At 38.1% G+C, this 24675-nt stretch overlaps 1 protein-coding gene across 6 annotated transcripts in view; it reads left to right on the forward strand.

Annotated features, from left to right (window-relative positions):
• The window catches only part of LOC143279785 (mediator of RNA polymerase II transcription subunit 23-like), a 58608-nt gene continuing 33933 nt past the window's right edge, over positions 1-24675 (forward strand). For 2 of the 6 annotated variants that reach the window (XM_076583940.1, XM_076583942.1), the window contains exons 1-11: positions 1-182; positions 3446-3565; positions 5264-5397; positions 5970-6081; positions 7140-7244; positions 9185-9289; positions 10703-10769; positions 14343-14551; positions 17143-17169; positions 21257-21478; positions 24287-24388. In XM_076583940.1, coding sequence (XP_076440055.1) covers positions 129-182; positions 3446-3565; positions 5264-5397; positions 5970-6081; positions 7140-7244; positions 9185-9289; positions 10703-10769; positions 14343-14551; positions 17143-17169; positions 21257-21478; positions 24287-24388 — 1257 coding nt within the window. In that variant the 5' untranslated portion in view covers positions 1-128. The remainder of the gene's footprint in view (positions 183-3445; positions 3566-5263; positions 5398-5969; positions 6082-7139; positions 7245-9184; positions 9290-10702; positions 10770-14342; positions 14552-17142; positions 17170-21256; positions 21479-24286; positions 24389-24675) is intronic. The other 4 variants (XM_076583945.1, XM_076583946.1, XM_076583941.1 and 1 more) reach the window with 3 other exon arrangements.

The following is a 24675-nucleotide window of genomic DNA, read 5'->3' on the forward strand; positions in this document are numbered from 1 at the left end:
CCGGTCTGATGTGTTTTTGTTCTGGAGCTCCTCGTGATGATGGATTGAATAATGTTTTCCGTTCTCTTTTGAATTTTCATTTTACGTGTGTTCAGGAATTACGGTGATAAGCCTGTCTCACATTCACAATGAGCCAGAAAACTGTTGAACAGCGGGTCCAGGATGTACTGGACGATATTCTGGTGAGATAGATCTCATGTTTCAGTGTGCATTTCAGAAGTTAGTGGTTTTGATCCAAGGTATTGTGCTAACCGCACAGAGCAAAAACATGCACCGATATAACGCGAACTATAGTGAGTAAATTTCCATACAAAGCAAAAGCGAAGCCTTGTTGCACGATTTTTTATTTGCACATTTATTCATTTGTGTGCGCCCACCTGTAAACTGTAAAGTGTCCACCAGAAGTCAGTAGCTGTGTTCGGACAAATCCATATGCGCTACACCACATCTGCTGAGCAAATGCATGACCAGCAGCGTACCCAACGCGCTTAGTCAGGCTTTGGGGAAAAAAAAAAGATAACTCACTCGATACTGGGCTTTTTGTAATCACGTGTTCCTCTGTAAACTGGGCATTTGTATAGGTTTTTGAAAAAATTCTCAAAAAATAACGACAAAACACAATGACCTGAAATTTAGAGACATGTTTATTGATAAATGGAATAAGCATGGTTCTAAGTTTCATAGCCCATACTTTCATGGTTCATTTTTTGCAGCTGGAGTGATAAAACATAGTTTTTTTTTTACAACAACAAAATTGAGGGTGGCTGCAAATGCATAGAAGAAAAATTTTCAGCATTTTTGAAAGAAGGGTTATTTTCCACATAAATCACATTGAGGAACCCTGCAGAATGTAAAAAATGGCTATTTGAGAGTGTTTGCACTGTACAAATGAACTAATATCAGTAACACGCAATTGGCAAATTCGTAATTTTTCATGTGGCATTCTTCAGCATACTAGGCCTTAGTGTAGCGTTGAAAAAAAAATATATAAAGAAAGAAAACTCACACAGTCTTGAAATTTGGAGACACAATTACTAATAAAGTGAACAAGAGGAGCACAAACTTTCAAAGCTCTTACTGCCATGGTTCACTTTTTGTAGCCAGAGATACACAGGATTATCTTTTTTATGATAACAAAATTGAGGGTGGTTTCACATCATAGTGGTGAGATTCACAGCATTGTTGAAAGAAGGGTTATTTTCTACATACATTGCATTGTCAAACCTTGCAGAGTTTAAAAAAAGGCTTTTTGAGAGTTTCTGCACCATACAAATGAACAAAAATTAAAAAAGAAACCCATAAAAGTAGCTAATTCGTAATTTGTCATGTGGCATTCTTCAGTACAGTAGGTATTAGTATGGTCTGAAAAAAAAGTCACACAGTCTTGAAATTTGGAGACATTATTATTGATACAGTGAATAATCACAGTAAGCAGCTCTTCACTGTATAGTACTCTGCCTGTAGCTGGATGGAGATGGGGTATCCTTTATCCTTGTCTGGGTAATCCACACAATTTTTCTTGGGAAAAAAGCTATTTTTTACACACATCACACTGATAATCATATCAAAAGTTTCTGCACTGTAAGAATACACTAACACTAATCATAGGGCTGAAAAAACTCACTATTTGATATCCAAACCAGCCGCAGTCTACCCATGGGGGCCGAGGGAGGGGAGGGGAGGGGGGGGGGAACAAAAAAACCCCTGGCTATGGGGGTGTGGCCAGTCATACCTTGTAACTGCAGTCTGTGCAGTTCCTGGTCCATGTATGGCGGAATTGCAGGAAAAAATCTAAAATCTTCATGCCACTCTTTGCTCACAAATCGAAGAAAACTGTCCATGCTCTGGTCAGCCAGTAGTCCCTGTGCATGGCCTCTCTTTCACTGTCACTGTCTGCCTCACTTGCCACGCCTTTCTGCTCTTCCACATCAGGTTCGATATCTGATGAACTTCATGTTCGCTCTCCTCAGATGATACAAAATCACTCTCCTCATCTTCTTCACCATACTCTACATCTGATTCTTCTGTTTAGACCAGTTCCACGGCTTCTTTTAGGGTGTAAACATGCCTGCCTTGTCTGCTCTGTGAACCACTTGCACTGGGTTGCGACGCCATTGTTGTTTGTCTGAACACAAAGGCCAGGGTGACGAAAAAAATAGCTCAGCAGTACAGCAACAAGTGACTCGCCAGCCACTCCATTGGTCAAAGGTTGGCCTATGCTAATTAGGCTCTGACATGGATGGCTGTGTCTGTGGCACTGGGTCACGACATCACTTGTGGAAATTTTTGAAGGTCGAAACGGCTATAGCCGTTGTCAGTATACAACCAGATGGAAATGGACGACGGCTATGGCCGTTGTTAGTATCGAGTGAGTTAAAAAAAACCCACCCAAAACAATAAAGATAAAAAATAAGGGAAAAAAAAAGATAAAAAGACACTAAAGATGATAAGTAAACAAATAAGCAAATAAATGCAAAACGTACAGACCCACACTCACATACACATGCATAACAGATATGCAACAAACATGCAGTTTCACAGATATGAAATCAGGAAGAAGGAATCATTGAAAATGTTTGTTTTGTGTTATTCTATTTGAGTATGTTAGCTGTATTCTGTTACAGTGTATATTGGCTGTAAGTTTGAGTGGAGGGAAAGAAATGTGGAAATAGCTGTTTTGTTAACATCAGAAGTACACAGATAAGACATCATGCTTGGTATTTTATATGTGTTTCACTGTTTGGCAATGTGTGCCATGTACTCCTAATGTAGTATGTGAGAAAGAGATGGGCTTGAATGTCCTGATGCTCCAAAAGTCGAATGTAGGGGCAACAGTTGTTGACAGTGACACACTGTTCACACATGTATAATGCACATACATGACAGATTGATACACATACATGCATACATGTGTGCACCACACACCAAACATGCAGTTTTACTTGCACATACACACATAGATGCATGCATACATGCACAGACATGTAAACACATAGTACACCATTACACTACAGGCATTAGCTGGGAAAGCAAAACAAGTATTTGTGCAATGCATACAAATTAGACAAAACATGAACCCCCCACGCCCCCAATTCCCCCCCCCCCCCAAAAAAAAAAAAACAACAAAAAGACAAACCCCCCAACTCCCGCCCCTCCAAAAAAACAACCACCACCAGAAAACGAAAATAAAACAAACCCCCCACACCCTCAAGAAAAAAAACAACCACCCCAAAAACCCCACAGAGAATGAAAACAACAACCCAAAATAACAACAACAACAAAACCCCCCAAAACAAACAGAAACAAAGCATAGGAATTATAGCAATTTTATGCTATGCATTTTTTTTTTCATATTGTTTTTATTTCCCATTTCCCTATTTACACTTACAGAAAGTGAGCAAACAGTGTAAAGGTTGTAATTTCTTTTGTGTGGGTTTTGTTGCAGAGGAACCATGCCATGGAGGAAGCCTTTTGCCCAGCAGTGGACCACAGCAGTCCCCTGATGGCCTTCAACAAGCAGCTCAGTGTCAACAAAGTGAAGAACCTGTGTGTCAAGCTGGCAGAGGTGGGAGGAACACTTTCGTATACTTATAATACATGTAATGTATACATACTTCTTTTAAAAGGTGTCGTAGCCCAGGTGGTTAGCTAGAGTGCTTGTTTCAATTTGACTCTTTTTCTGAGAGTCCTGGGATTAAATCCTGCTGGTGCTGTGATCCTGATGGTATTTTGGTGGGTCGAATGAGGGTATTATCTGTCAGTTCAACGAATGTGCGACCTGTTGGTGCCTTTCTCCTTTCACATGTGTACATAGGTAGACATGAAGAAGATCAAGCATATGTACACATGAAATATCATGTGGTGCGCACACACACACACACACACACACACACACACACACACACACACACACACACACAAAAACAAACAAACACACACACACACATATATATATATATATATTATATATAAAATATACATATATAATATATCAGTGTCCAGGGGTTGATGGAATCATGAATATATGCCTGGCACGCAAATCCCTTAAAATGGAGAATGGCAGCCTGGGTGAGAAGATAGTGATCATGGGAGCAGTTTATTTTCCAAGAACTCAGCTCTGAGCAAGGTAGTATTTTTTGTGTAACACACACACACAGAGTTATAGTCTTATACACACAGTAACGGACAGACAGACTGACACATGTACACACACACGCACACACACACTCACACAGGCACGTACTTTATGTGCTGTTGTATCCTGTTTTGCCCTTTTTTTGTACTGTTTCATGTGAGGCACTTCGAGCCCATTATTATTTGATTATATGAGGAGTTTGTGCCGTAAAAGTACTGATTAGTACTATTGTCATTGAACACACAGTTAAATGCACACAGGACTTGCCATTCCAGTCTTTGATTCTGGACATTCGTGGGAGGATAAAAAGGACTGTACTTTACGTGGTACTGGACTAGTGATAGTGGTCAAGGGTCTGAACTCAGCCATTGTCCTTAGACAAGTTAGAGCTATGCAAACCTCAGTGCTGAAAAGCAGAAAACATTGTCCCAGTAATTAGACTGGACTGGAACATTAATTTAAAAGAGGTTTAGTCTTTAGAATCAATCTGATAGTGATAATTTAGTTTAGTTTTTATTAAAGTGCAAAGAAAGTTCCTGTTGTTATCATGATACATACTGCCTTTGGCTTGTATGATGATTTTTGACAAGTAGAAATTAAATATTTTTTAAATCAGGAAGTGATGATGGCTGATTCTTTGTGATAAAAAACATCACAGGGTAAGTTATTCGCAAGATCTGGTGCTGACTTTTGTGGTAGAAAATTTAATTACATATGTTTAAAATTGATATCAATGATTAGAAAAAAATTGCCTCTTCTTCTTTTGAATGAAAATGAAAAGCTAGGAAGGAAAAACACTTTATACTTACACATGTGGGACTGGGCTGTGACATTGCCAAAGAATGATACATTATTGTATCATTACCATGATAATAATATATATCAATCAAATTCATGTCCCTAGAGTGGTAATGATAAATAGCAGTAAACATTAAAATCAAAATTTCATGTCACTTGTCAGTGTGTCTCTTCCCAGTTTTCTGTTGTTTTTGATTCATATACTACTTTAGTTTTCACTTGTTGTGAATGACAGCATTTATGATTTTATCTGCATTGTATATATTGATTAAGTACTGTGGTGATGATTTTTTTTTTTCTTTTTTCAATACTTAAGAATGTATATTGCAGGAATCAAAAGACAATGTGGACATTGCATTGAAGGCATTTGTTGATCACATCTACAAAGCTAAAAGTGATGGTCGGATTGCTGTTCTTTGCGACATGCTGGTTTCTCTGGTGGAGAGTAACACAATCCCCCCAAAGTAAGTAATTTGCATTGGTGACACTGCAGTGGTTGGAGGATAATAATCTGCTAAAAATAATCATGTTTATTTAAGCAGATTGAATCAAACAAAGTGAAACAAAAAGTTAGACTGGAGTTATGAAAGAAGAGGGAGATACAGAGAGAACATCTTATGTGGTGCTCTTCTTTTTAATTATGCTTACATGTGTTTGATTGTTGACTCTTCTTTTTAATTACGCTTACACGTGTTTGTTAGCTCAGCTTATTTATGATACCTAATCTATAATCTTCCAAAAGTTATGTAAACATGCATGTTTCAGTTTGTTTGAGATGAAGTCTGAATGATTATAAACTCATCATCAGTAAAGACAGCCTGCTTATCATTTTATATTGACAAAATTTAAGTCTTAAAAGACTCTTTTAATAGTCTTTTAAGCATAATCATAATTGATTAGGGAGGGAAATGATGAAACGATACTTCAGAACAAGTAACATTTATGTGTACTCATGTCATAGGAATATTGACAGCATGGGAAGTTGTTTTTTTTTTTTCAGTGTTTGTGTGTACTACCACAATGTTTGTATGTGCAGGAGCATCTGTGATGTGTTGCTTGCCCATGAAAACCTTGGTGTGGATCACCCCTTGCACTGGAATGCCACTTTCAAAACCATTCGCAAAATCATTGGAGGTGTTGATTACAAGGTGGGCAAGACTTTTAATCTCTGGTCATGTTATGCTTTTATTTTTCATAACAGTGCCAGCATTCCAGCTGACAGAAGGGGCTGTGTATTATTGTGTTTTTTTTTATTTTTATTTTTATTAGAGTCCAGGAGATAATTAGGAAGGATTAAAGTGGATGGTCAGAGAGATAAAGTGTCATTAGCTTTGTGTGTGATGCTGTTGCTACAGATTTAACAGATTGTGCAGAATTAAGATGCTTTGTCATATGCCGTTGCTGTTGCTACAGATTTAACAGATTGTGCAGAATTAAGATGCTTTGTCATATGCCGTTGCTCTTGCTACAGATTTAACAGATCGTGCAGAATTAAGATGCTTTGTCATATGCCGTTGCTGTTGCTACAGATTTAACAGATTGTGCAAAATTAAGATGCTTTGTCACATGCCGTTGCTGTTGCTACAGATTTAACAGATTGTGCAGAATTAAGATGCTTTGTCATATGCCGTTGCTGTTGCTACAGATTTAACAGATTGTGCAGAATTAAGATGCTTTGTCATATGCCGTTGCAGTTGCTACAGATTTAACAGATTGTGCAAAATTAAGAAGCTTTGTTATATGCTGTTATTGTATGATTTGTTTTCAAACAGGTGCTAATCTGTGCCACAGAACAGTGCTTTCTATTTTATATTGGATCAGAGAATAAAGATATATAAACATCCACAGAGATACTTAAGACCTGTTGAATTGTGAACTGGGACAATGAAATCATTATGTACTATATGTATGTGTATATGTGTGTGTGTGTGTGTGTATGTATGTATGTATGTATGTATATATATATATATATATATATATATATATATATATATATATATATATATATATATATATATATATGTGTGTGTGTGTGTGTGTGTGTGAGATGAAATGGTTGTACAGGTGATGTGAAGCATTTTGTTTGTAACATGGAAGGAATTGTTCAAGTGGCGTACATGTCTTATGAAGGTATGCACCATGGAATGGACTGTGCACGTGATGTGAAGTGTGTATTATGGTGTGCAAAATGAAGTTGTTTGTGCAGGGTGTGCGGGACATGCTGAAGATCTTCCTGGAGAAGTGTCAGGCCATTGACAAAATGGACACCCGCACCATCAGCTTTCTGCCCCAGCTTAAGATCATCACAGAGGTGGGTCAGGGGAACCAGATGACTGAGATTTTCCATGCCATAGTGTCTGACTGAAGACACAAGATTTGGAAACTGGCAATATTTAGTTGTTTCCATTATTATTTGTGGTAAAGTAGTAGTTTTAGACCCTCCCTTCCCCCTCATAAAAAAGAAAAAAAACAACCACCCCAAAACCCCTCCTGTCTCATCCCAGTGAAGTGAACACTTTGAATGGATCCGATAAATATAAGACAGGTGGACAAATGCATGCATTCACTTGTGCGTCCACATGCACAAATGTGACCTGTCTCCACGAAATGATAGATAACTCGCGCTGCATTCAGTTGTGCTACAGGCAAAAACAGTGCTGTGCTTTTTTGTACCAGTGCATAGTTTAATCTCTAAATTAAACATATCTCGCTGTTTTTGCTGAATTCAAACTACAAGGTTGAAAATGTTGTTAATTTCCACACTTATGTGCCGATATTGCGGAGCAGTTGTCCCGAAAAACAGCATATTTTACATTGATATCTATTCAATATCTTAATAGAATACATTAACATTAAAGAAAAAGAAATACTAAGAATAAACATGTAGGTAAATACATAAAAACATGAGTAGAAATGGAAGATACTTCGAGGGCAAATCACTCAAATTATGAACAAAAATGGGCCACACTCAGCGAACCCCTGTGCACCCACCCACACTGGCATATTTGAAGTACAAAAAATAAACAGTAAATTAAAAAAAATCCACAGGTTTATTTCAATTCTTAACAGAATCAAAATTTGGATGTACATCATTCTAATTTTGATATAAAAGAAATTAAAACAAAATAAACTTTGTATGTTGTGAGATCAAGGGGAAAGACTTTTTCACCCCAAAACAACCATTCAAAATTACAATGGTATTATCAAGTGTGAATATCATTGCCCAAAGCATGTACCAACCCTAGTTCAATAACCTGCCTAACTTTCACAGGAATACAGCTAAAACAAACCTTCGTTCGTAGGGAAAATTCTCAAGAGTCAGTAGCAAAACTTTAAAGGTTTTTTTCTCAAAATGGCTGCCACACTACTAACACAATTTGAAATACCATAACTTCTTCTCAAAATGGCTGCCACACTGCTAACACAATTTGAACTACCATAACTTCTGCATTTTCTAACCTAGGAACATGTTTTGTACATCATTGGTAAATATATATCTTTATATCTTCAAAAATTGACTTTTCCATCATTTTGTAGAAGCTGGTCACAAATGTAGGCTCGCATACCCACCTGCCTGTTAGTATGCTCCCCTGCTTGCCTTTACAAACATTTGTGGTGCAAGCAGATACACAGGCGTGCATGGAAGAGATTATTTCTTCTATTTGTATTTGTATTTCTTTTTATCACAACAGATTTCTCTGTGTGAAATTCGGGCTGCTCTCCCCAGGGAGAGCACGTCGCTATACTACAGTGCCACCCATTTTTTTGTATTTTTTCCTGTTTGCAGTTTTTTTATTTGTTTTTCCTATCGAAGTGGATTTTTCTACAGAATTTTGCCAGGGACAACCCTTTTGTTGCCATGGGTTCATTTACGTGCGCTAAGTGCATGCTTCACACGGGATCTCGGTTTATCGTCTCATCCGAATGACTAGCGTCCAGACCACCACTCAAGGTCTAGTGGAGGGGGAGAAAATATCGGCGGCTGAGCCGTGATTTGAACCAGTGCGCTCAGATTCTCTCGCTTCCTAGGCGGACGTGTTACCTCTTGGCCATCACTCCACTTATGGCCATCACTCCACTGATAAACAATTATAGTTTCTGAACTTATTGATTTATAATGTGTTAATTATAGTGGGGATGAGTCGCTACCAACTGCAGAAACCCCTATTTATGTATGCTGATTTAATTGATTTTAGTGTTTTCACGACATGTGAATTGAATATGTTGCTGCCAAAATGGAATGTGTTGCAGACAATCTCTTACGTGATTGATCGAAATGCCTGCCTGATGCCGGCCTACTTTGCCATATACGAGCTGTTGAAGGTGTTCCCCAGTTCTCGCAAGTGGCCTCACTGGGTATGAAACATAGTCATTATTAATCCTCCATTTCACTTAATCTCTGGTGTGTGTGTCATTGAGAGCATGCATACAAAGTTGGTGTTTCCTTGTAGGTGTGGATTACCGACACGGGCTGTTGTACACTTTGTATTTGTGCGAGTGTGTGAGTGTCTGTATGTGCGTGTTTGTGTTTTTGTGTGTGCTGTGTGTGGTCTTCTGCTGTATAAAGTCTTTTCATAGATGTGCATTCTGTGAATTTAGATCGATCCTAGAATCTTGTCATCATAACAATGATTTATTAACTCTTCTCCCTCCCCCGCCCCCACCCCCTTGCTAAAAAGGTTTAATTCCATTTCATAACATTTTTCAGTCTTTTTCTTTGTGCCTTTTCTGAATAATCTGTACAAAAAAAATGACTGCTGGAATGTTCCAAAAATGGATTTTCCTTTGTGGTGATTAGAAGTGAAAGGCAATGATGGTCTATGTATGTGTGTATTATTAGTAGTAGATGTTTGCACCTGCATATTTATGCATGTAAGTATGTGTTCATGCACAAGTGAGCAATATTATAAATATTGTAAAGTTAAAAAAGAATCGTCTGATATTGGTTATAAATGTTTCTGTTGTAGTCAGCTGGTTAGTTGAACTGCCCTTTTGTTTGTGTTCTAATGTATTTACAAGATTTTCTGTTACTAGCAGTTGAGTGTACATTAAAAGTGTAGTGTTAACTTTAATTTGAAAGTGATAGTTAAAAATTGTTTAATTTGAAAATATTATAGTTTTAAAGTGTATAGTTTGAAACTTAAAAGTGCTATGTCTTAAAAGTAGTATTTGAATTGAAAGTGATGTTTATCAGAAGCGTATATTTTGATTAAATCTGTAGTGCGTTAAAAGGCGTAGTATTTAGATTGAAAGTGTGGTAGTTTATGTCTCTTTCAGTGTATACATTGCACTTATAAAGCACATCTCTCGCAGATTTAATGCTAAACTGTGGTGGTTTATACATTTTACAGTGATTTTACAAGAGATATGTTTTGAAAGTATAATGTTTAAATTGGAGATATGTTTTAAGTGTAGTATTTAAGTTGCAAATGATGTGTTTTAAAAGTTAAACTGAAAGCGTGGTACTGGTAGTTTATAAGTTTAGCATTGAATTTGTGAGTGATGTATAATGTTAAAATTGAAATGTATATGTTTTAAAGGTGTACTATTTAAGTCGCCAAGTGTTTCAGGTGAAAGTGTAGTAGTTTATAAGTGTTATGTTTAAGTTGAAAGTGTACCACTTTGAGCGCAATGTTTAAGTTAAAAGTGCATCAGTTTACAGGTGTAAAGTTTCAGCTGAATGTGTAGCAGTTTACAAGTGCAGTGTTTAAAGTTGAAAGTGTAGCAGTTTATAAGTGCAGTGTTGAAGTGGCCGGTGGTGTGTTTCAGCTGGGAAAGACACTGGATAGCCTGGTGACCAGTTTCAGACCCACAGCTCAGATGGTGTCCATTGCAGGTGAGACACAGGTCCACAGTCTTGTTATCAGGGCTGGACATTTTGCCGTGTTGTTTGATATTAGTGCTTTGCTAGTGACAATACTTTTTTTTTTTTTTTTGCTGCCTCGTCATCTGCATGTTTCAGTGGCATTACTCCCACTCTGCTCATGCCAAGTTCCCCATACACAGCCACACCCAGGATCGTCTGTCACAGTCCCAGCATTGGCAGTCCACAGGTGACCATTTTCGTGATTGATGTCAGGTCCGCCAGGAGGCTCCCTACTGGAGGAGACCCTGAACAGCTGCAGTGTCATTTTGGTAGTGTTCAGTAGTGCCTGTTCTGATTTAACATACTTAGGACACCACATACTAAGCCCCATACTGATAACAACGATTGTTTAGTTGGAGAGCCAGACTGAGAAGGCATCTTCCCAGAGTGAAAACAGCCACTATGTCCCTCTAACGAGAGTCCACCATTAATCTGCCAACACCAGTGATCTTAACAGGACTCACCCCAAGGATGGAAGTGGAGGGGTACCAAAACTGAGGTCAACATGAGAGCAGGGCATGAAAGACCACAGAATATGGGACATTTTTTTCGTAATTGATGATGAAGGTGGAGGATACTGCTGCTGTGGAGGTCCATTTTAGGTTTGGGACTACATGACAAGGCAGTACTCAATACTTCCTTTGATGATAGTGTGCTGGCATTAACCAGGCCCGAAAGATACAGACACTTGCTATGTTGGTCAGGAAATTTGAGCAACACACCCAAAGACACATCAGTGAAGTGGATGATACTCGACTGTTTTATCCCAGTCTTCCTATTTAAGCCCATAGCACACTCAACTCTGGGTAAGAGCTGGCCATGGGCTGAAAAAAACCTGCCTTCACTTGGAATCAAACCCATGTTCTCCCAGCCGTCAGTCTGCGATACTTACCACCTCACCATAGCAGCTGCTAATGACAACACAGCAGCATGGTTTCACATCAATGCTTTGCTGGTGACACTGACAGTCAGCACAGTCAGCAAGCAGTAAGGTTTGATATGAATGCTTTTCTAGCGTCAGCACAGTTAGCATTGTGGTTTGATCCAAGTACTTTGCTAGTGACAGTCAGCCACTTGTCTCAATCCTTGTGTGTGTGTACATGTGCATAAAACAAAAAAGTCTGGTTGCTGTGTGCTAGTCCTAATATGGTCTTCGCAGTTGGCTGGTTGATAGCAGTTTTGTAAACATGAAGCTGCCAAATAATAACAGTATGTCAATATTAATATAATGATATTAATGGTAATATTGGTTATAATTATTGTAAGTAGTGATGATGATTATAATAATATAGCATTTACCTCACAATACATTTTGGCATTCATTAAACTTGAAACAAAAAGTGTATGCACCATGACATTCATTATGGATTCAGTATTTGTGCATGCACCTTATGTTTTAAATTGCTAGCATGTGTGGATTGATTTCATGAAACTGGAATGACCATTCTTTTTAAAAAAAAGTTTCCATTCGATAAGTGTTGAAATATGCCTTAGAAAAGTTACCAAAAGATTGAACGAATAGGGGCCTGCGCACACACTTGAATATATGCATGCACACACACATATACACTTAAGCACAACACACCACACACACACACACACACACACACATTCACATGTTTATATGTGCAGATTCATTCATATACACACATGCACTCACACTCAGTCACTCTCACAAACTGTCTTTCATTCATTCACTCATTCACTCACGTTGTCCACCATTTCTCCCAGCCTCCGGAGTTATTCCCACTTGAACATGCTCAAAGTTGCAAGCTATATCCTGACTGCTAGCAAAAAAAATGCTTATCCTCCAAATGTTTCTATTAAAAAACCACATCTTCTTGATCAGTATGAAAAGAGACCTCTCTCCACCATCTAAGGCTACCTGATTGAAAAAAAAACAAAAAACAAATGAAAGACCAAACAAGACTACACTTCATATGTTTGAAAGATCTGGGGGGGCAGGTCCAATTTACACAATAACAAAAATACTGCCCCCCCCCCCCCTGCCCCCGTGATGTGGAGACACCTTGTGTACAGGTTGCAACTACACAAAAGCAAGAAACAAACAGATCTAACAAAATCCCCCGCATGCCCCCAAATCCCCTACAATGTGGAGACACGTATGGAGATGGCTGAGCTCTACACAAAAACAAACAGATAAAGATTAAAAACAAATTCCCCCCACCCATAACCAAAAATTCCCTTTGATGTAGAGATATCTGTGAGGGCAGCTCGCAGCTTCACAATAACAAAAACAAGACCCAACAAAAAGCTCCATGATAACAAAAACAAGACCCAATAAAAATGTGCACAATAACAAAAACAAGACCCAACAAAAAGCTCCATGATAACAAAAACAAGACCCAACAAAAAGCTCCATGATAAACAAAAACAAGACCCAATAAAAATGTGCACAATAACAAAAACAAGACCCAACAAAAAGCTCCATGATAACAAAAACAAACCAAAAACATAAAACAAGACCCAACTTGTTTACACAAGTGAGTCAACAAGAGAGGCAAAGCCTTTAAGACTCACTCACTGGATTATGCCCCAAACTGCCATAAAAGTATCAACAAAATCAGTTGGAATTCACAGTTAGAAATAATAAACCATGAGAGTTAATACCCTTGATGAAAAGTAAAAATTTCCAGTCTTGACTTTTCTCAAAATTAAGTCCTTTTCACTTCATATGACGTTTAGAAGTACTTGTACTTGGCTCTACATGTTATTACTTTAACGAAATACTCAATTTTCATATCAATTTTAAAACTATAAAACTAGAATGAACATAAAAGAGAAATTGAATCAACCGTGTTGTACATTCCTGGCGGGTGTAAGTAAACTTGTACATCTATCTAGAGCCAGAGAAAATGGCTAAATGTTGCAGTGTGATTGCGGCGATAGCCACGTCTCCTTTACCGCGGACTTAAAAAGAATTCTAAAATGCCCTTAAAAATTTTGGGAATGCCCAAGATACACCAGAATAATATGATTTGAACAGCGTCCTCACTGCGAATACTGCAATTGATTTATCGCCCTTAAAAAAGCATGTTTAAATGTTAAATTTTTGAACGTCAGTTAAGGAGCCACGATAGTGTATTGAGTAAGACAGTTTCTTCTCACCTGAACATGCGGGGTTCGAATCAGCCTTCAGGACTTTTTTTTTTTTCTTTTTTCATTTTTTTTTTTTATCCCGAAGCTTTATAATAACAAATACAGAACACATTTTAATGATTAGATTTTTTTTTTTTTAAATGTATCACAAGTGAGTCTTGAAGGCCTTGCCTCTCTTGTTCCTATTTTTTTTGCCAAATTTGGTGTCAACTGACAAAATTTTTGCAGAGAAAATGGCAGCGTTAAAGTTTACCACACACACACACACACACACACAACCACACACACACACACACACACACACAGACAGCCGAACACCAGGTTAAAACATAGACTCACTTTGTTTATACAAGTGAGTCAAAAAACCAACAGACACCCTCCACCAATCATGGAGACACCTATGTGTGAATGTGTGTGTAACAGGTCGCAGCAGCCTGCTGCCGGTGGTGGGCCACTCTGCAGCGTCGAGCAACGTGTGGCGCCTCAACTCCTCCACCCTCAGCTTCCAGCTGAGCGGGCCCCTGCCCTACGATGCCGAGCTCCTGGAGCCACAGCATGGCCTGCTGCGCTATGTCCTGGAGCAGACCTACTCCAGGGAGCTGGTCTGCACCATGCTGGGGCTGAACAAACAGGTGAGGGACAGGTTGGGTTGGTGTGGGGTGGTGTTGGTGGGGTGGGTGGTACAGGGTGGTTGTTGAAAGCTTGTTATGCTTTATCTTTGTTCTTTAGCATTGTAGTCATGTGTACTGTTGAACTGTTTAACTTGAAGATGATTCAAACCAAAGTAGGATAGGTGGTGCAGGGTGGTTGAAAGCTTGTCGTCTTTTGTTCCTTGTTTTTTTGCATTGTAGTCTTGTGTACTGTTGAACTGTTGAACAACTGAAGATTATTTAAACCAAAGTGGGATAGGTGGTGCAGGGTGGTTGAAAGCTGTTGTCTTTTGTCCTTTGTTTTTTTTGCATTGTAATTGTGTGTACTGTTGAACAATTGAAGATGATTCAAACCAAAGTGGGATAGGTGGTGCAGGGTGGTTGAAAGCTGTTGTCTTTTGTCCTTTGTTTTTTTTGCATTGTAATTGTGTGTACTGTTGAACAATTGAAGATGATTTAAACCAAAGTGGGATAGGTGGTGCAGGGTGGTTGAAAGCTTGTCGTCTTTTGTTCCTTGTTTTTTTGCATTGTAGTCGTGTGTACTGTTGAACAATAGATTATTTAAAACCAAAGGTGTTGTCATTATTTTTCTGTATGGCAGTTATCTCTTCTCTCTCTCTTTTTTTATGTGGTTTTTTTTAGAAACAATTTTTATGCAGGATTTGTACAGATTCTGGAAATCATGAAAAGTCTTTATGAAAATGAGAGAACCAGAAACAGGGATGAAAACTGAACGTTGCATAACAGGATATCTGCCAGTGTCTTTAGATAGAGGTTTAGCAGATGAATTGTTGATTTGTATTGAATGAAACTGGATTTGCATTCTGGTGTTGAAAAGGTCTGGAAAAAGTGTGGAATTTTGTTTGGTCATATCTGTTGGAACCGTGATAATGTTTTTTTCCTTAGGGCAGTTGGTAGATTTGTGAAATAACCAAGTTATATGTATGTAGGGAGTTTGGTCCTGAAGGAATAAGTTCTTTGGCTTGTCAGTGCACCATTCTGTTAAGTTAACCAGCTGTTTTTTTTGTTTGTGTTTATTTCCCCCCTCAAAGGCTCAACTTCACCTGGTGCAAAATTATTGGCGCCTTTTCTACTCATGCCAGATGCTTGTAGAAAATGAACAAACAAAAAGTTACTTTGACTGGCTATGTGTGTCACAGACCTAGTTTAGTGATAAATGTTTATTGATTCATGCTGCTGAAGCACAAGATTTGCAAAGTTAACAGAACAAACTGATAAGCTGGGCTGTGGTGTTGATAATACAAGCAAAATGTGCCATAAGGCCTGATACATAGAACTTTATTAGAATCCTTTGAAAATGATGTTTATTATTAGTGTTGAATGGAAAAACTTGAAAAAGTTGAAAGTGCTTTCAGACAACGTACGTTTGTTGTGTCCGCATCGTAGGGTGGCATAGTTTTGTTTCAGCAACAGTGCATGCAGAACTTTCAGACAGGTCTGGTACAGGGAGAATAGAAACTGTCAATAAGTTGCAGCCGTTACCATGAATGTGCATGGATTATTGTGTGATAGATAATTAGCACAATAACAACGCCAGTAACAGGAAGTGTGAAGTGCAGTTAAAGGTAAAGAAAGGTATGTTTTTGTTTGTTTTTGTTTGTTATTGTTGTTGTCTGTGTATGTGTTTGTTGTTTGTTTGTATTCTCTATTCTTCATCCATTCTTTCTTGCTTGTTCGTCAGTTATTTGTTAACTAAAAAACACCCTTGCAAATGGTCACCATATTATACATGTGTGTGGATATTATATGTGTATATGTATATGTGTATGTGTGTGTATATATGTACTACCTCTATTGCTAAAGGTGGTGTGAATTGCAATTTTGCTTTATTGGTGTGGAATTTCATGTGAAATTGTAATGGAGACAATGTTGAAAAGAAAATATAACCTTCTATGCAAGGAAAAAAAAAAAGAGAAAGGTATGCTGTACTGTGAGTGTTTTTATCGGTCTGAAGCCCAGGGAGGTGTAGCATGTAGAAGTGCAGCTGAATTACTGATTTGGTGATATATTCTTTTATATTTTGTTTTGTATGTTTAATTACTGATGCCATTAATCGTGTTAATTATCTGTAGACATAATGATACGTAATACTCAATGCAGCCATACATTCGCACACATATACGCATACATGCACAAAAGCTCGCGTGCACACACACACTCACACTCACACACACACACACACACACACACACACACACACACACACACACACACACACACACACACACACACACACACACCCACACACACTCACACACACACTCACACACTCACTCTCTCTCATACTCATGCATTCACTCACTCATTTCTTTTTCTGTTGAAAATGTTTAAGATGAGACACCTAGTCCCAACATTTTGTTGTATATGCATGTATTGTAAATGGTGTCTGTGCTTTTCTTGGCAACATGCGGCTGAATTTTTGTTTTGGTCGTTTTCAGTTCATTTAACTTTAGCTTTTCAGTTGATAATCATAGCTGATGTCTTTTAAAATTAAAAGAAAGTCTTGATTTAAATTTCTTCTTTTATTCTTTGCCTTTTTGTTGCACATGTAGCCATGTTACTCTCTCTGCCGCAGTGAGGTATGTCGTCGTGCTGTGTAAAGTTTGGGTTTTTTAATACAGTTTTTTTTTTTTTTTTTTTGGATTCAGGCTTTGCATTGTTGGCTGTTTTGGAAACATAATGCACATTCAGAGTTGTGGGTTTCGTTTAGGTTTCATTGCATCATTTCTTTCCCCATTCGTTCCCATGCCAAATGGGAAAACATGAGAGGTATAGTTTTGTAAGCTTTGGCTGTGAGTCCCCATATGTTTTTTTTTTTTTTTTTTTTTTTTTTTCATAAGTCTGTAGTGCACTTAGATTTGAGTCTGTTGACTGGTTAGCTTTCTCTCTTAGGGTCAGGACGGTTGCTGTGTCCTTAAGAGTGAAAGCTAGTTGGTTGTAAAACTCAACTCTTAAAGCACAGATCTCTCCTGTAGTCGACACTGTCTGCAGCACGCATTACCCCAACAGTGAAAAAAAAAAAGAAAAAAAAAGAAGTCTGGTTTGATGCTTTGCCTGTGGTAAACAAGAAAAACAAGTAAAAGAAAAAAAAAGAAGAAAAAAAAAGAGGAAGGCGTGAAGTTGAGGTTGGAAGCTTAATGACAACATGTGTATACACCTGTGTGCTCCAGCATGGACATCTTTGAGTTTCGTGTGTGTGTGTGTGTGTGTGTGTGTGTTCAAATTTGTGAATGAAATTAAAAGTGAATAAATGAGTGTGCATGTTTTTGACTGTGTGTTTGTGTTTGGGCATTTGCATGTTAGTGCATGCTGAGCTGAGAGAACTAGCAAAAAACAAGTATGTTTGGGAAAACGGGAGAACAGAGAAAGAGGGTGGAGTGAGTGTTGGTTATTGTGTGTGTATGTATGTGTGTGTGTGTGTGTGTGCTTGTGTGTGTGTGTGTGCGTGTGCGTATGCAGGGGGAGTGGAGGGTAATGGAGAAGTGAGGTAAATCTGTAATGTGCCCATTCTTGGAAATATTGTAATCAAAACCACACAGCTGTGTGTGTTAACAGTGTGAGAGACAATTCGGATCTATATTGGGAAAGTAATGAATTGGTCAGCACGTGCAGTCTTATTACACCAAGTTTGGTTTGTTTCCATTGAAAAGTTTGAGCTCGTCAGAGTTTCCAACTGTTGTCCTTATATATTAATTCATTACCTTACGCTGGATTTAATTCGCAATTACACTCATTGTTTACACTCCACTAAAGAGAAAGACAAAAATATTACGACATGTGTCACTATGTATGTGTGCTGAGATTTCCAGCAGATGTGAGAGCAAGCAAGCATAAAAAAAGAGTCCAACTTAAACCATAACAAGCCTTCTGCATCAGAATTGAGTGTATCTTTTGTTATGTTGCACTGACAGGCATGACATTTATTTTTATAATAGTTTTATAGTCTTGAATCAGAATGAAAAAATGATCTGGCTTGTGGCTACTTGTTATTGTTTCACATCCAGTTGTCAAATGTTGTGTGGCATTTTCTGCCTGAAAGTAAACAAACAAACAAACAACAACTGTCTTAACACAGTCTGGAGCATTATATTTCAAGTGAAAATAATTCTATAAGAATATGAAAAAAAAAAAAAAAGAAAAGAAAAAGTAGGCTACTTGGGCATAGTTTAGGTTTTGCAGCTCTGTATGAAAAAGCAAATGATTATTGTTCTTGTGACTTGACTTCTTTTTCTTCTGTTCTTGGACTTTGTTTTGTTTTGTTTGTCTTTTTGTAGTCATTGGCTTGATCTTAAAAGGCTTTTTTTTTCTTTTTTTTTTTTTTGCATGGTGCTCAGCTGAATGCTGATATGAAATAGGGCAATAACACAGCTTTGTAGGTAGGACATGACACACTGTGACTGTGTGATACAGTTGTGACATTGTTAAAGTGACTGCTGCTATGACAGAGCTGCTATGGCTTTGATTGCATGGTTGATTTGTTAACGTCAGGCGTTGAAGGGCGGGGCAAAAGAGGGAGGGAGGAGACAGGAGTTGGGGTTAAACTAAAATCATATTTTGAATGAGGATCACTGTGCAATACATTCATCACTGACATAAAGAAAAAAAAGGAAAAAAAGAATTGTATATTTTACATCGAAGCCTGTTGATAAATTAAAAGTCATGTTTGATAAGGTGTTGGTGGTGAATTCCTGGCTGAATTGTTTGGCAATTGTTTATAGACAAGTATAGACCAGTTTATAGACCAGTACTGGCACTGTGCCCTTCTGTGCCTGATCTTTATCACCTGTCCTGAATGAAACTGACTGTTGATGATAGCGTGAAACAGCACGGGTCAGGGACTGAGCTGACCTTTTTGCACAAGTATTGCTGTGCTGTGTTGTGCTGTGCTCTGCCTGTGTGTGTGTGTGTGTTGTGTGTGTGTGCACATGCATGTGTGCGTTTGTGTATGCGCACTTCCATGCATACTTAATGTGACTGTGTAAGGACAGGTTTGTGGTAAGTATAATGAAATCGATAGTGGTACCAGTTTTAAGTTATTATTTATTCCAGACAAACCAGATTTTCAGTTAATTATTGTGAGAATGTTGAAAAACAAGATATATTTTTAGATTTTTTATAAGTATTGTCTATTGGACCTGGGTCTTAGATGACAGTGTATCTAGAAAAAAAATGCACAAATCATAATAAATAATTATGTGTGACTGAAATCTGTAAACCAGTCAATATTTAGCAGGATGATACGCTTTATACTGTTGTGTGTTGTGGCAGAGGTTTTTAGTTTTTTCATTTCTTTTTTGTTGGTGGTGGTGGTACAATGTTTCACCTGTAAATTCAAAAGCTTAGCATGTCCTAGCTTTAGGAAAATATTGGGCATTTTGGAAATAGGAGAAAGTGTCTGGACATTTTGGAAAAAAGGAAAAACACCATTTGTTTTGTTTTAACTTTTTGGGTTAACTTCCACTAAAAAAGAAGAAAGAAGAAAAATATTTCTTCGGCGGCATAGTAATGGGATGGACTGACAGAGTTAGTTCCCTTGAACCTGAAGTTTCTGTCATTGTGCCGAAGTAAACACTTCAGAGTGGGCCGTAAACTGCATACATACAGGCTTGAAATTATTTCAGTGGTGCTTGTAAATCCATAAAAACAGATAATTGTATGCATCTTAGTCAGAAACATTAACTACATTGTCCGACAAAAAAAATATCTGGACAAGGTGCAGGCTTGATTGAAAATTTGGTCATTTTCAAGTGCTGTTGGTCCATCATCCAGTGATCACATTAATCCCTGATGTGTTCTCATGTTTGTATATTGTGATTTATAGATGATAAATTGTCCCTTTTTTCTGTAAAGTGGGAGTAGTGAATTTGTAAAATCTGTGCAAATAAAGCCAGCAAGAAAAGAAGAAAATGAAAGCCAGTGTTAACTGGCAGAATCTGTGATCCATTCGACCATAGTTGCCAGCCCTGTTGGATTTGTAGCAGAAATATTCCATGGAATCCATATATTTTTGAAAAAAAAAACACACCAAAACTTCGTTCACAAGGGTGGTTTGAAAAGTTCTTTTAGCGGTGGTACTGCTAGATACTGGTAGATACTTTTTTTGTGTGAACTCTACATTGATTAGCTTGAGCAGTTGGTTATGAAAAATCATCAGCTGATATTACGGAATAAAAGGCAATTCATCATCTGAAACACACTTAAAAACACAACTCAGGAGTTTGCATTGCAGCAGTTTGGCAGTTTTCCAAATGAGTTTCACTGTTCATAATGCAAGCTCTTAGATCCTCCAAAGATTCTTCAGGCATGATATTTCAGTCATGCTTGTGGCAGATACCAAGATTCAGCAGGTTAATTTTCCTTTTTCTCATGCTAGTATTCTGAATGGCAGAATGTATGACCCACATTTCACAGCATTTGCAAGTCATGTGAGGATCAAGGTAGGACATCAAGTCAAATCAAACTGTGTTGCTCAAAGCCCATTGGACCACAAAGGGAACTTTTCAGGGTTGAAAAACAGGACATGAGATCTGTTTCTGTGAGCTTTTCCTTTACATTTTTCTTTTACTTTGTTGTTTGAGCAGTAGGTAAGATTACTAAGAAAGAAAAAAAAAGGGGGGGGGGAAGAAAGACAAAAAAAAACCCAACGAAAAGCATAACTTGTTACAGGCGAAGCTGCGCTGCGAGGCGCTGGAGACGCAGTTAGTGGACCTGGTGGTGGCAGCACTGGAGCGGTGCGAGAACGAGCCGGAGACGGTCTCGTCGGGGGGCTCCGGGGATGAGGTGAACCCCAACCAGCTGCACTGGCAGCACCTGTCCAGCCAGCTCATCTTCTTCGTGCTCTTCCAGTTCGCATCCTTCTCCCACATGGTCAACGCCTTGTACGAAAAGGTGAGGGAATTGAGAGAGTTGGGGGGGGTGGGGGGGGGGGGGGGGAAGAAGATGAGAGAGAAAAAAAAAGAACAGAATATGATGTGCTTTTTCTGTGACTTGCATGCAACTGAGGCCACCCCCCACACGCCCTTCCCCCTCCCACCCCAAACAAGAGACAAGAAAAGGTGAGTTCAGATGGATGCCCACCCCACCTGCCCTGTTAAAAGTATGAGACCTTGGTTTACTGTTTTGAAAAAAAAAAAGAAGATAAAAACAAAAAATGTCACTATGGAACTGCTGGTGTGGAACTCTGAGCAGAAGTTGTTGTTTTGTGTAATCTTATGTTATCTTTTGTATTTTATTTTGTTTTTATGTTATTCTTTTAGATCAGATTTTATTTCAGTGGCAACTGATAACACAAGAAAACCAGAGCAGGAACAGTTTTTTTCAGTTCGTGAAGATTTAAGTGTGTTTGAAAAAAAAAAAAAGTTAATTAGAATCTTCACAGAGAGGTGACATTGTGATAAAAGAAAGATGTGGATTTGATTTGATTTTTGTTTTTTTATGTTGTTTTATTTTATGTTTATTATTTCATTTCATTTCATTTTTAGCCAGGGCTTTACCTGCATTTCTTTGAGTTTGATGTCACAATTTTTCTCTGACAATCTGGTGGTGAGTATGTTACTGAAAAAAAAGAGATCTAATATCAAAATTGTAAAATGTTCCTCTGCCCTCATTTTCTTTCTGAAAAAAAAAGAAGTTAACTGTGATAATGATTATCACACATGCAAATGCTTGAGTTTCTTTTTTCCGTGTGTGTAAACTGTCTTTTGAAAAGATGTTAAACTAAAGAACATGCATACATACAGGGATGCAGATTCAGACTTCAACACAGACAGACAGACAGCTAGCCAGCCAGACAGCCAGACAGGTGCACACACACACACACACACACACACACACACACACACACACACACACACACTCAAGATTCAAGATTTATTAACCTTTGATCCCTATTGGGGCATGGAGGATTTCAGAAAATAGCATAATTAAGAACGTAACTAGGATTATCATGAAGTTTGCATCAGTTAAGGTAAAACAAGGGGTAACATTTCTTCTGCATGAAAGCAGCCTATGCAACATCGCAAGTCTTAATGAATTTACTAAGTCAAAGGAGAAACTGTTTACTTGCAGATGATAATTTACAAAATGAAAAATATTTTTTGGACATACATATTTATTGCGCATGCGCGCGCACACGCACACACACAATGCTAGTTGGGCATCTTGGCATGTGTATGAGCATGCACATGTGTTGGGTGGTGTGGGGATGATGAGTGTGTGTGTGTGTGTGTGTGTGTGTGTGTGTGCGTGTGTGTGTGATGTGTTTGTGATGTGTGTGTGTGTGCGTGTGATGTGTGTGTGTGTGTGATTAGTTTGTGATGTGTGTGTGTGTGTGTGTGTGTGTGTGTGTGCGTGTGTGTGTGTGTTCCATAATTGAATTTATACTTCTTTTATTTCAAATGTTCATCTTTGATTCCACCCTCCGTTGATCCTGCCTCCCCCACCTCACCTGTCACCATACACCTCCTTTCACTCTCTTTCATTTTATTATTATTATTCTATTTTTAACAACTACATTGAATCACTAAATTTGATAATTTAATTAAATGTCTGCAATCACCAATATATGTTGCACATTAAAGGTAGACATGTTGAAGTTTTGAACAGAATTTCTTTTTCCGTCCTGCTTCTGTTTCAAACACAACAGGCACACTTTCACCTGCACAGACATTGTTCTTTGTGCAACTTAAAACACTTGTGTGGCCACATGCAGACACTCCTGTCATGCGAATACGGAGATGCCAACGGTTACGATTTCGCCATATTTTGTTAAGCTCGATTGCTGTTTGTTCCAACGTTACGCCAATGTCAAAATTGTTCGGACAAGTTCATTTGTGACTACATTATAGCATGGTCACATGCTTTCATAACATTACGTAGGCTCTCGACCTATCAATCACGAGGCCAGGGCAGTCACTACTTACATTGGTCTCACATGATGATGCTCAGCTAATCGCATGCGTGTTTACATTGAAACAGCATTTAGTGGACCAGCCAGCTTAATCTTAGCAGTTACACCATGTTGCAGGCAGGCCCAAGTGTTTGTATGCCTTGTAGGTAAAATGTAGGTTTGCTGATGTGGCTTGGAGTCAGAGTGTTCCTACCAATTTCAGAATGTTCCTACCAAATTTCTGGATTGTTCCTACAAACGCTTGACAGGGGTTGGCATCTTTGTGCTTTTGAACGTGGGACTACATACATATTTTCACAGAACTACTCACTCTTTCTGTTCTTGATTGAACTTGGTCCATTCTCTTGTTTGTGACTTGTATTTCACAGTCATATTCAAATGTTCAAAGCATGAAGTAGACTTTTTAAGCATGTTATTGTTTGTAGCATTAACAAAACAAGAGAAAAAGAAGAAAAAAAGGGTGGGTTTCTGTTAGTGATAGGAGTACGTGCTTCTGTGTGTAATTTGATTTTTATATAAAGAATTCTTTTTATTCATTTAAATTTATTACTGCTTGTAATGCATAATCATGTTTTGAATGCTTGTCTTTATTTTGTTTGCAGTGTTTCTTGATGGTTTCTTCTTATATATATATATATATATATATATATATAATAACCAGTATATATATCCATGTATATGTTCTGTTGGATTTTTTGTTCACCTCTATGTCCATGTCTGAAGTTGTGAACAGAACTGTATGGAAAGTTGTAGCTTCACTAACCTTCATTTACTCTTCCCAAATGTAGCTGTCTGTCTCTCAGCTGAAGGGCAAACGCCTGCGGAAGGGTCGGGATCACCTGATGTGGGTTCTCCTGCAGTTCATCTCTGGAAGCATCCAGAAAAATCCTGTGAGTTCAGGGGACTGTAGCTGGGGAATTCATACAGAACACAGAATACTTTATCATCTCCAGTTAGAGAAATTCAGGGTGATGATGTATGTTACAATATAAACAGAGTATAAGAATCCGTCATTCAGTGTGGACACATTTACAACATAAAATGTTTAATGACTTTGGTAAAGTTAGAAAGGCTGTATCTTTCTTTATTTTGATTTGAGACTGCAGTCTGAAAAAAAAAGAGATTATCATCAAAGAGAGCATTAATAAGATATTGGAGAGAGGCCATATTCATGAAA

Source organism: Babylonia areolata, chromosome 3, assembly GCF_041734735.1.
Source record: "Babylonia areolata isolate BAREFJ2019XMU chromosome 3, ASM4173473v1, whole genome shotgun sequence".
NCBI classification, from domain to species: Eukaryota; Metazoa; Mollusca; class Gastropoda; order Neogastropoda; family Buccinidae; genus Babylonia; species Babylonia areolata.